The sequence below is a fragment of the Abramis brama genome, assembly GCF_963993115.1.
Source record: "Abramis brama genome assembly, chromosome: 3".
Taxonomy (NCBI): Eukaryota; Metazoa; Chordata; class Actinopteri; order Cypriniformes; family Leuciscidae; genus Abramis; species Abramis brama.
This window is the reverse complement of record NC_139965.1, coordinates 56,544,666-56,558,046: the sequence shown is the minus strand read 5'-3', so window position 1 is coordinate 56,558,046 and position 13,381 is coordinate 56,544,666. Positions and strand designations below refer to the sequence as shown.

The following is a 13,381-nucleotide window of genomic DNA, read 5'->3' as shown; positions in this document are numbered from 1 at the left end:
TTATATATATTCACATAGCGTTGAATGCTCTACAAATAATTATTATAAGTTGATAACAAACAATATAGCTTATTGGATGAGGCGTGCCGCGTTATTAGTCATGTGAACCCGTCTTTTCTTTCATTTTAATTGTCATTTTTATCCATGAGAATGTTTATCTTAGCTATTAGAATGATATAATAATCGATATACACAAAATTACATGGCATTACATACATGGGAAATTACATGACGGATAAAAAAAACAGACAAAAATGTGCAACTTCTGCATATCTATCATGTTACAATGCTTTGTGTAAACTTATGGATTACATTAATACTATAATGGATGATAATAGCGCTAATTTGGGCATGTCGTTGGAGATAAAAAATATGCTAAAAAATCTTTGAAGCTTTGAAGTAAGGTGAAAAACATGTTATGGGCCATAATGTAAAAGCTATAATGTTTAAATTCAGCCATTATAATGGAATATGTCATACAGATTTTATAAAATAATATAATTTGTGGATTTAGGTAATCGCGCCTGTGCGTTTTTAAACTGTCATGACGTAATCGAAACCTACTAAAGCGCATGCGTGTTGAAACGTCAACTATACGTATTTGATATCAATGACGTCATTGCGCTACTTCTTGGAGAAATGTAAAGTCTGTCATTATTTACTCACCCTCATGTTGTTCTACACTCGTAAGACTTTCCTTCATCTTCGGAACACAAATGAAGATCTTTTTGGTGAAATCTGAGAGCTTTCTGTCCCTCCATTGACAGCTACGCAACTACCACTTTGACGCTTCAAAAAGTAAAAAAAGAGATTGTAAAACTAATCCATATGAATTGAGCGGTTTAGTCAAAATTTTCTGAAGAGACACGATCGCTTAATATGATAAACAGATTTAATTTAGGCTTTTCTTCACATATAAACAATCATCAAGTCACACATTAGTTGTGGAAATGACTGTATTTTACACTGAAATGTAAAGCTTTATGTATTTTTCTCAGTTCAAACAAGTGCTCTTGGTAAAAAAAAAACAATTGAATAAAAAAAAACTAGATTTTCAAGACAAACTAAGGGGCTGTTACACGACTAAACCCGTACAACTTTTTATGCGTTTTGGGTGCCTGAAAACGCAACGTTTTGAAAATGGGTTTCAAAGTGCAAGTTTTTGGAAACAGTCTCCATGTAAACAACAAAAATGTGAATCTGTGAAAACGATGACGTCATGCATATGCATATTACGTGTTCAGTCTATAGAGTTTCATCGCCATCTAATGGCCTGGCAGCAGAATACAGCTTTCACGGTTTTCGTGGATCCGTGTGAAAAGGGATCGTTTTAATAATAATAATTAATTACGTTTATATAACGCTTTTCTCAGCACTTAAAAGCGCTTTACATAGAAGGGGGAATATCCTCAACCACCACCAATGTGCAGCCTCCACCTGGGAGATGCAACGGCAGCCATAGTGCGCCAGAACGCCCACCACACACCAGCTTACTGGTGGAGAGGAGACAGTGATGAAGCCAATCAGTATATGGGGATGATTAGGAGGCCATGATGGACAGAGGCCAATGGGCAAATTTGGCCAGGATGCCGGGGTTACACCCCTACTCTTTCAAAAGACATCCTGGGATTTTTTGTGACCACAGAGAGTCAGAACCTCGGTTTAACGTCTCATATAGTGTATGTATAACGACAGTATAGTGTCCCCGTCACTCTACTGGGGCGTTAGGACCCACACAGACCACAGGGTGAGCGCCCCCTGCTGGCCCCACTAACACCTCTTCCAGCTGCAATAGTTTTCTCAGGAGTCTCCCATCCAGGTACTGACCAGGCTCAACCCTGCTTAGCTTCAGTGGGCAACCAGTCTTGGGCTACAGGGTGATATGGCTGCTGGTTTTGATAATGGTGTCATCTGTACGTGGAGCACTCAAAGGTAAAACTTCTCAGTTTTAAAGGGGTGGTATAATGCCCTTTTCACAAGATGTAAAATAAGTCTCTGATGTCCCCTGAGTGTATATGTGAAGTTTTAGCTCAAAATACCCCACAGAAATTTTTATACAGCATGTTAAAGTTGTCACTTTTTGAGGGTGAGCAAAAACGCACTGTTTTTGTGTCTGTTCCTTTAAATGCAAATGAGCTGCTGCTCCCGGCACAGAGGGCGGAGCTTCAAGAGTTCATGTCCTTTTACCTCACACAGACATGCACTGGAAATGTCAAAAACTTTTAGCCTTTTATGTTCAAACCGGATTCAGACAATGATGGAGAGACTCAAGAAGAAGTGACAACATGTAGAAGCAACAGGACATTTCTGAATGGTTAGTTGATGAATTTATGTAGCTTATGTGTAGTTATCTTCTAGTCATTGATTAGCATATTCTGTCATGATAATTTATAAATCGTGTTCCCGGGGGCGGGGTTTATGTAAATTTTAGGGTTGGTGATGTCACTAACCCGGGAGGAATGTCGTATAGTCTCTACCAGCAGTTTGTTGTAGTCCTTAAAAAGGGATTTCTTTAAAAGAAAATATCTCCCTTTGCTTTGAACTTTGAGCGTCGTAACTTTGCAGATGTTGTTTATGCTCAAACAGCAACATTACACACTAACTAAAGTTAAAAAAGTGAATTCATAATCAACCACCCCTTTAAACATATCGTTGTCATGTAAACGTATCCTAAGTTGGTTTGAGAAAGTCTACCTTGCTGGGGGGAAAAAACAGTTAAACCCAGCCTAAGCTGTTTGTCTGGTTTTAGCTGGTCTTCCAGGCTGGATTTAGAGGGGTTTTGGACATATTTTCTTAGATGACCTGGCTGGTCTTAGCTGATCAAGCTCGGAGACCAGCTAAAAGCCGCTGAACACCAGATTGGCCAGCCTGGGAGGCTGATTTGGCAAAACCATTTAGTTGATGATGGTGGACTGATTTGTGAAAAACTGAGCTGGAAATACCCTAACTTCTACAGTGCCTATCCAATGACCGTGCGTCACTCTGTGGGTAAAGGCTGGCTTATCTAGTTGATCTAAATGAGCATTGCCTTTGTTTGTATAAAAACACAATATGCATCCATTAGGTTATTACATCAATGGGTTTTGTTTGAGAGCCAATCAATAGACTCATCTGGAAAGCTGGTGTATTTTTGGCAGGGCTCAAAACCCTTTATATAGACAAAAACACCAGGATGCTTCCTCTAATCTTCATGTACGACTAGAGATGGATGGCATACTCTTTACTTTGGTATTTCTGATCATCTCAGCATGTGGCAAAGCCGGACCTGAAGGTCTTTCCTGCCCAGAGCACCAGCAGGCTTTCGAGAGCTCCTGCTATGAGTTTGTGGCCCTGGAGAGCAGTTTCCTCAGCGCTCAGGCTTGGTGTGAGCGGGACGGTGGGCACCTGGCCTTCATCCAGAGTGATGAAACCCAGAAATTTCTCCAGAAACACCTGCAGGCGGAGCAGGACTGGTGGATAGGACTGGTGTCTACCTCCATCAACCTCACTCTGGACACGGAAGGTACATGGTTGTGCGACGGCACGATTATTATGAAAACTTGAATTAATGCTGCCCAGCAATGGTTTAGTTGAAATATTATGGCCTTTCTATTATTTAGCAATAGTAAGATATTTAGGCTAAAATATTTTGGCCTTCATTTGGATTAGACAGACAACATAAACCAATAAAATGAATTTAATGCACATTTGTTAGTCATACATAAACAGGTAGGATTTATGTAATAGAACTAATAAACTGAATGTTTTTTTAAATAACCAGGTATGTATATTTAAGATTAATAAAATCCAATTTCATACATTTTGCTCGATCCACAGCCAGCCATATTTTAACCACGTTCATCCTTTTTTAACTAAATAAATATCATTGTTTTCACAATAAACAAATTTGTGCTGATTCTAAGCAATTTGAATAAATGCATTTTGAGAGTATGATTTTATGATTGAAATAAAATCAAATAAATGCAAATGTTTAATAATTCATTCCATTCATTTTTGAGTAGAGAAATCATAATTTTACCTGCATCAACTTGTATGTCCTCAGATGGCTTGATCTGGTTAGATGGTTCAGATGTGGTTTACTCAAACTGGCTCAGTGAGCCGAAGCTGGAAACTGGCTGTGGCCACATCAACACACACTCTGGATTTCACTGGAAGATCACAAGTAACTGTAGTCAGGAATATTACTTCATTTGTGAGTTTGGTGAGTTTTACACTTTCTTTCTTTTTATATAGTGTAGTAGATATGTATATTAATATTCAAAGTATTTTAATATGTTATATGGTCATTCGTTTTATTCAAATTCATCAAAGACAAGTATGTTATATGAATAAGCCCAATTAGATTGAGTAAATTTAATCAGGAATTTTACTTAATTTTTGAGTTTGGTGGTATGCCTTCTTTCTTTTTATATAGTATTTATATATAATTGTCCAGAACAATATAAGTATTTTAATATTTTGGTATGCTCATCAGTTGGGGTAACGCATTACAAGTAATGTGAGTTCTGTAATCAGATTACTTTTTTCAAGTAAAAAGTAGCGGATTACTTTTAACAAAATATCTGTTACACTGTAAAAAATTATCGTGATTTTAACAGTAAAAGACTGTAAAAATGCTACAGTGAAAAACTGTTAATTGGTTAACAGAAAGTTTCCGTACTATATATGGTAAATAACTGTGATAGATCTAATTGTAAATTTAATGTCATTTTACTGTAAAATACCGTTAAATTTACAAGTCATTGTAGAATTTACAGTGAAAAAAACGTAAATTGACATTCCCACAATTCCCTGCATGACACTTCACATTTGATGTATTTTTGTTGAAATAACTATGTTTCGTCATAGTTTTCTTAGTTTTTTTATTATCAGTTATGTACATTAGGGTTTTATATTACATTTAATGTTGTTAAATTAATGTTTATTGTATTTTTAAAATTTCATGTGTGTTACCATGATGGTGTTTAATGTTTGTGTGAATGACACTGTGCACCTTCTATATAATGTAATCCTATGGTACAAAACAGATATTAATACTTCAATAGGTTGGTAAATTAACATTATATCATATTACTGAAATCCAATGTTAAATATACATGTTTAAAATGTTAAATTTACATGTAACTCCGTAAGTATACGGTTTGATGTGTTTTTTACAGTATTGTTCTGGTAACCACAGCTGCCAGTTTTTTCCGTACTGGCAAGTTACTTTTTCCCATTTATTGACTGACACCTCTCCTGTCCTCATGTTGAGAGAAATCGGGAGTAAGTGCAAAGGCGCTGTGTGTGAACATGATGGTTATTGTAGTTTTAGACTATTGTGAGCATTTACTCATCTCACTTGCACAAAAACAAATTCAGTATTCCTTAAAATGAATAAAAACCATGAAATGCAAACTCAGAATAACACGCAAACCCACAGTAATTAAATATGTTAAATAACACAAATATACTTTATGTATTTAATCTCACTTTATTAACTAAAGTCTTTGCTGCTGACTTTTAATGATCCAATTCAACCATAGGAATAAGCAAGAATGACTTTAAGTAAACATCACATTTGTGTTTCCTTTATTTGCTGAAGTAAGAGTGTAGAACTTTATTCCCCTGCGTCATTTCACTTTTGGTGTGAAAGGGCTTTTACATTTGCCAAAAACAGAACTATTTTTGTCATTATAAAACAAACAACCCAAGTCCAGCCCAGGTAAGAAAAGGTAACACAAAAGTAATGTAACACATTATTTTCTATACAAGTAATGCAATTAGGGAGTAACACAATATTGTAATGCATTCCTTTTTAAAGTAACTTTCCCCAACACTCAAAAAAACAAACAAACAAAAAAACCACAAGATTATAATATGAATAAGCCCACTTATATTGAGTAAATGTAGTCAGAGATTCTACTTCATTTGTGAGTTTGGTGTGTTTTACGGTTTGCTTCTTTTTATATGGTATTTATAATTAAGCATAATAAGTATTCTAATATATTGGTATGCTCATTAGTAGGGGTGTAACGGTACACAAACATGACGGTTCAGTACGTACCTCGGTATTGAAGTCACGGTTTAGTGTGGGTTCGGTACAACAAGGGGGGAGGAAACTAAACACAAAATTGCTTTTTCTTTTTTTATTAAACTGTGTTTTTTTCCCAACAAATGTGTATGTGTTTAAAGAAATTCTATTATAATAAACATTGTCTTTAAGGACAAAAATATATATATATCTTAGCTAATGCTGTAAACTTTATGGGGAGCCAACATTACTAACATTACTATAATATTAAAGGTTACAATTAACAACAGCGCTCAAATGATTAAATTCAGTTGCTATTTATTTTTAGATACAATAATCAACACTCAAATATGTACTGTAAATTGCGCATAAGGCAGGTTTTGCATTAACTTCCAAATCTAATTCTAAAGTTAATTTTCAACTCCAATTCATTTTTGAAATATAATCATTTACATAGCGGCTGTCATAACTTGTTTTCATGATAAATTTGTTTAAAAATACATAAAATAATCAAGACATTACTAACAGGTTAAGTAAATATAATGAATAGGTTAAAAGTGCATACCGGTATATGAATTACTTCTCTCTAGAGTTTTTAGACATTTCTCTAGCGAACTAACCTGCTGTCGGCACTAAACGCCTGAGGTAAATGTAATACTTCTAAATTCAAAAGCTGTTGTATTGGTATTTTTCCACAGTTGAAACACTAACTTAGTTGAGAGATGTAAAACATACCGATCCATCTTCTCTTCTTCTTCTGCGCTATATACTGATAGTAAACAGCGTTGCATTGCCGCACGCGCCCCCTTAAGGATCGCCTGTGATTGGATGTATTCGTCGTAAAAAAAAAAAAAAGTTGCTGCCTAAAAATTTTAAGTACAATCAGCTTAAATTACATTAAACTGACCTAAAAAAATTAGTTGAATCTTGTATTAACATAAAAAAAAAGTATTGCTTAACTTATTTTGATGAGTTAAAGCAATGTAAAAACAAATGTTGTCATAACTTATTGATTATATAATTTTGTCATAATGTTGTCATAACGTAAATGTTGTCATAACTTATTGATCATATCATTTTTTACAGTGTGTGCACCGAACAGTGATGTCTGTACTGTACGGTTCGGGACGAATACATGTACCGTTACACCCCTATTGATTAGTTATTTAAAGTGTGTAATATGAATAAGCCCAATTATATTGAGTTACACCAATAAAATAAATTAATTATTTACAGCGTGGCAAAAAAAAAAACTCCTAAGACATTTTAATTGCATGCCTAAAAAAATAGAAATAATAAGAAAAAACAACAACTTTCAATTGAACATTATAAGGCATTTTAACTAGAAACATGATGTCGTTTTAAAAATGAAACTGTTTAAAAGAGATCCTTTTGTCTTTCCTGAAGAACTGGGACGCTCTCTGTCGTGTGTGGACAGCGCTATCCTGCAGTGTGGCTCAGATCAGGTGATCGAGGTCGATGAGGGTTTCTATGGCAGAAAGACTCCACATTACTGCAGGACCACGCCAAGCTCTCGCACAGCTTCACCACAGCAGTGCGGCTGGGTCGATGTGCGGGATTTAGTCGCAGGTACTGGACGACACTTGCGAAAAGTACCAAAACAAAGCAAAAACCTTGGTGCTATTAAGTATTTTGGCATTTGAAAGAATCTTGTATAATGAAATGGAAATTATTCAGTACCATGGTATCAAGTACCTGGTTTACTGTACCATGGAACGGCATGGTTTTAAGTACATATGTAATACGAGAGCATCATTTTATTTCGAAACCTTTTAATGAGTGTTTAGTGTGTCCACCTGTCAAGGACAGAAAGCGCTTTTGTGTGGTGCTTGTGAATTGATGCTCTTTTTCTGACTACTTTCTTTTAATTTCGAATGCAGAGCAAACAATATGAAATCTGAAAGGCAAACAGAGCTTCAATGAGCTTTCTTTTACCTGAATATGTAGGGCTCCTGCGGTTTAATATTACATCATAACACATGTAAAGCAGGAAAACAAAGGGAACTTTAAAAAGACCAATGTATTGATAGTTCAATAGGAGCTAATGCACCTGAAAAAGTCTCATAATTAGGCAAAATGAATTGTGAGCATATTTATTTGTGAACAAATATTTACAGAGGATTCAGGCAATCTCTTTGTGAAGATGATTCTTCTGTTTCAATAGTACTTTACTATTGTTGTCAAAGTGCTTAGTGTTTAAAAAGCATTGAGAATGTCTGCATCTATTCGTTTACTGTGTCTCAGTAATGCTGTTTTGACTGTTTTGGCAGTGATGAATAGTAATGATGAGGTTTGTTGTTGCCTTCCAAGAGCTGTGTAACGGACAGCAGGTTTGCACGGCTGTGGCAGATGCTTCATCTCGTGGAGAGCCGTGTCCTGACCTGGGAAGTTACCTGTCTGTGGAATACCACTGCACAAGCCGTGAGAGCTCTTTTATTTTCTCTACTTACAGTATCCACCTTATTTTGCAAAGTGCAGTACACAGTAAAACTATCTATGCTGCAAAGCAAGCGTGCTTTTATGGAAGCCCAAAAATCATGCTTTGGTGAATCATAATTATGACATCCTTTAAAAAGTTGGAAATTATGATATGCTATTTGTGCTACAAACCAGTGTGTTTTTACGAAAGCCCATTTCTGCCACAATCGTGCTTTGGCAAATTATAATTTTGACATACTAAGTCATTTTAAGGTGACGTTTAGTTACATTGTACTTGCTCAATTAAGTACTGAGTAATATTGATTAACTACATGTACTTAGTTATGGTTAGGGTTTGGTTTAGGGTTAGTTACTTGCAATTATGCATAATTTACTGTTATTAGTAATAAACATGTAGTAACAAGTCATAATTAGGACATAAAAAGTTATTATTAATTTTACGAAAAAAATATGAGATGGGAGAAACAATTATATGTCAATACTGTTGTGTTCCCTCACAAAACATAACTTTTGCGTTCACTCACAAAGAACTCATAGTTTCTCGGGGGAACGCAAAAGCATTGACATATAAATTTTCCTCCCATCTCATTTTTTTTTCCATACCATATCCTTATAGACTCCATATAATGTGGCCTTTTATCTCATACATTAGTCATAAAGTCATATGACTTTTTCTGTCATAATTTTGACTTAGTATGTCATCATTTCTTTTTTTATGTCATAATTGTGACATCATTTTATGTTTTTATGTCATAATTGTGACATAAAATAAAGAAATTATGACTTAGTATGTCATAATTATGACTTTGTCTTAATTATGTTATATTTAACATTTACTAAAGCATGATTTTTTTTTCATATGTGGCGGAAATTCCATATTGTTTATTATTAGCCAACGGTAATAAATTAAAATAATATGATAAATACTGTTTGCATTATCAAGCAGAATAATGGACTGTTTTGGGGTTAATGGGCTGCATATTAAAAATAAGGTGGATAGAGGAAGATGCTAATGATACTCCTATTGTTCCTTTCAGACTATTAATATATTACAGACATTGAAGTTTTAGAAGCAAACCTGTTTACATTTGTCTTAATAAATAACCTATAGCTGAAGACCTGTGTGTTTAGGATGAAAAAAGGATATGATTAACGTCTGTTTCACCCAACAATGTATATTTTCCATAATGCAGGAGCCTCTGGTGTTATTGTGAAAAGATCTGCAGATGATGGTGGAGAAGATTCTTTTGTTGAGGTGATCAGATTAGTTTTTCTTTGTGTGATGGCGTTAAACGTTTTTAGAACTGCTCTTTGTACTTTTATCTATTCAATTTAAATACATTTTCTTTAAACAGCTTGTCAAGGTTTACTTTGTCATGATGACACCTTTCCTCTAACAAGATATGATTTTAGTACATTTTATAGACTTAGTTATTAAAAATCATAAACCAACAAATGGTGAACTTTTTTTTTCCCTAGTTACAATATTTATTTACTGAAAATCATCAAAATATACAGTATGTAATAGTTCCAGGGATTCCAGGATTTATTGATCAATTTTACCTTCAGTCATTTAAGTAATTTTCAATGTGGAAACGGATGAATTTATTATTAAGATTGATTCCTAAATGCTGCTTTCCTAAACCTTTTAATGTATCAGAGTACTCAGAGACAGGCCATTCACAAAAGGGCTATACAAAAGAGGGATGGCTCAAGAGAAAAAGGGATTTGTAATCTTGTTGAACAGAATACAGACACTCAGCAAATCAAGTAAGACATATTTTTGTGACATTTACTTTACATTTGACTTACCTTGAACTCCTAAAAAAATAAGGTAACACTTTATCTTGATAGTCCACTTTAGACATCTGCTAACTACAACTTTGAAACTACATGTCAAATTATTCTACTAACCCAAACCTAACAGTCTATTAATACTTTAATGAGAGTTAGTTGACAAGTCGAAATAAAGTATAACCAAAAAAAAAAAAAAATTGTATTTACTTGCTGAGGTTTTCATAACTTTTGGAGTTTATGAAGAAAGTTGATCTATATGTATTTGTATTTTCTCCCAGCTGCTCAGATTGTGATGTCACTGGTCAAAATAAGAAAGTCAGATTGAAGCTAGAAATCTCTAAATGTGCCGAATATAACTGGTATGTGGAACAAGGCATTGAATTGAATCAAAATGAGGTAGGTATAGTCTATTTCAAATGTATGTGGTGATGTTATTTTCAGTATTACTATATACTGAATACAATCTCTATACCTTTTTAACTTTCTCAATGATATGCAGATGCTTGTCTATTTTTTATTATAACTGGCTTTTTTCACATATACATTGTTCTGTTTCTAGAAAGACAGTTTGATGGAAGACTGCAGTAAACAAGGCAAAACGGTGCTGAATATACAAGACAAAGATGATGGCACATTGGTTAATCACATTATCACATTATCTGGATCTTTCAAGAAGGATATCCTCGTGATGGTGGCTTGTGCGTTGATTTCACATTTTTGGACTACAGAATCAATTGTATTACATCTATGTACAAAGGGTATCTAATAACTATTTCTGTATGATTTAGGCCAACAAGCTGGAACAACTTATTATAGGAATTTCACCATACAATATTCCAAAGATGAGAATCAGCTCAAGGAAGACGTCGAAAAACAATTGACTGATACTAATAGAGCAGACGACACAGAAGAGGTAAAAAGAATCAAAGATATATAATTAACAAGACTTCATTTGTAGGCCTATACGTAGCAATGAAAAAATGTGTTTTTGAGGTTTTCCACACCAATCTATATTCCCAAATATCCATTTCCCACTTCCAGATCAAAGAGGATCTTCTTTCAGATATAAGTTCAATTTTAAAAGACTGCAAGCCACTCCAGGAACCCACAGCCATACATTTCTATGCTGTTGCTTTGAAAAGCATCCTTACAGATGAGGACAAAGTGAATGTTAATGCTCAGGTACTGTGATCAAACACATCATTAGACATGTGATCAAATGTTACTTATAATGGCTGATGAGGCACTTTTCTTTCACAGGAGCTGTCTGGTTCCATACTAAACGTTCTCAGTGAATGTCTCACATCCATCGATCTGACTCCAGATAACATCACTGCACTAACTGGCACAGCCAAACTCCTCATTGAGTCCTCTAGTCACATTCTCGGTGCCTTCAATAAGGACAAAGAGGTACGTTTTTTCCAAGAAATTGTCTGATTAAACCCGCAAATATTTTCTTTCTTAGGATTGTTGGTTTAAAGACTACGCTGGGAAAAAAATTAAACGGCTGTGTCTTTTGTTTAAAGGTCCCATATTGTCAAAACTGAAATCTTTCATGATAACAGAGGTCTAGGGGCTACGAAACTACCATATACGTTTCAAAACAGTCAATCCACAGACAAATGCACACAGCCTACATAAAGTAGCTGTGCCTTTTCATGAGCCGCTGTGACTTCCGTGACGTCAGAACTACTCAGTCACCGCCTTCAGTCACCACCCCCACCAATGGTGGGTCACTCAGAAAACAACAGGCCAATCAGGAGAGAGGCTCATGAATATTAAGTAGACAGGCCTGTTCTTGGAAGAGCTCCTGAGAAAGGAGCTGTAAAATATACACTACTGGTCAAAGTTTTAGATCGGTAAGATTTTTTATGTTTTTAAAAGAAGTTTCTTCCGCTCACCAAGGCTGCATTTATTTGATAAAAAACAATAAAAAAACTGTATTATTGTGAAATATTATGACAATTTAAAATGACTGTTTTCTATTTTAATATATTTTAAAATGTAATTTATTCCTCAGATGAAAGCTGAATTTTCAGCATCATTACTCCAGTCTTCAGTGTCACATGATCCTTCAGAAATCATTCTAATATGCTGATTTTATGCTCAAAAAACATTCTTTATTATTTTCAATGTTGAAGACAGTTGAATATTTTTTTTTCAAAATTCTTTGATGAATAGAAAGTTCAAAAGAACAGCATTTATTTAAAATAGAATATTTTCTAACATTATAAATGCCTTTACTGTAACTTTTGATCAGTTTAACCCATCCTTGATGAATAAAAGTACTGATTTATTTTATTTATTTCCCCCAAAAATAAAATAAACATTCTTACTGACCCCAAACTTTTGAAGGGTAGTGTTTAATGTTACAAAAGCTTTCCATTTCAGATAAATGCTTTTCTTTTGAACCTTCTTTTTATCATAGCATGATGAAATAAAAATATAAAAAACTGTTTTCAACAATAATAATAAATATGAATGTTTCTTGAGCATCAAATCATCATATTAGAATGATTTCTGAAAGATCATGTGACACTGAAGACTGGAGTAATGATGCTGAAAATACAGCTTTGATCTCAGGAATAAATAACACAACTATATATTCACATAGAAAACAGCTGTTTTAAATTGTAATAATGTTTCACAATATGACTGTTTTTGTTTGTTTTTTAATCAAATAAATGCAGCCTTGGTGAGCAGAAGATACTTCTTTCAAAAACATTAAAAATCTTACCGATCTAAAACTTTTGACCGGTAGTGTATATTGAGATGTTTTTTGGTACTTATACTGCAAAAATATATTCTAAAGGACATCAAAACCTTAAATAAAACTTAAAGGTGTACAATATGGGACCTTTAAATTGAAAAACACGGTTTCCGGTTTAAGCCTGTTTTGTTCAGTTTGTCTAAAAGTAAATAGAAAAAAGGGTTACACTTTATTTCAATGGACCAATTAAGACATTCTACTATCTATAAGTAACTTTGCAACTACATGTCAACTAACTCTCATTAGAGTATTAGTAGATTGTCTGCTTAATACTGTATCTGCTAATGCTTTATTTTGATGCTCCTCCAATAGAGATTACTGACTAAGTAACTTTACATGTT

At 34.2% G+C, this 13,381-nt stretch overlaps 1 protein-coding gene across 1 annotated transcript in view; it reads left to right on the top strand.

The window, feature by feature from the left end:
- Positions 1-3,204: 3,204 nt before the first annotated feature.
- pkd1l2b (polycystic kidney disease 1 like 2b) overlaps positions 3,205-13,381 on the top strand; it is a gene marked incomplete at its 5' end in the record, with an annotated part of 38,515 nt that continues 28,338 nt past the window's right edge. The window contains 9 exons of the mRNA XM_084109665.1: positions 3,205-3,502; positions 4,043-4,201; positions 7,421-7,603; positions 8,345-8,455; positions 9,667-9,728; positions 10,830-10,968; positions 11,059-11,183; positions 11,312-11,452; positions 11,531-11,680. Of these exons, the coding sequence (XP_083965791.1) occupies positions 3,205-3,502; positions 4,043-4,201; positions 7,421-7,603; positions 8,345-8,455; positions 9,667-9,728; positions 10,830-10,968; positions 11,059-11,183; positions 11,312-11,452; positions 11,531-11,680 (1,368 nt within the window). The remainder of the gene's footprint in view (positions 3,503-4,042; positions 4,202-7,420; positions 7,604-8,344; positions 8,456-9,666; positions 9,729-10,829; positions 10,969-11,058; positions 11,184-11,311; positions 11,453-11,530; positions 11,681-13,381) is intronic.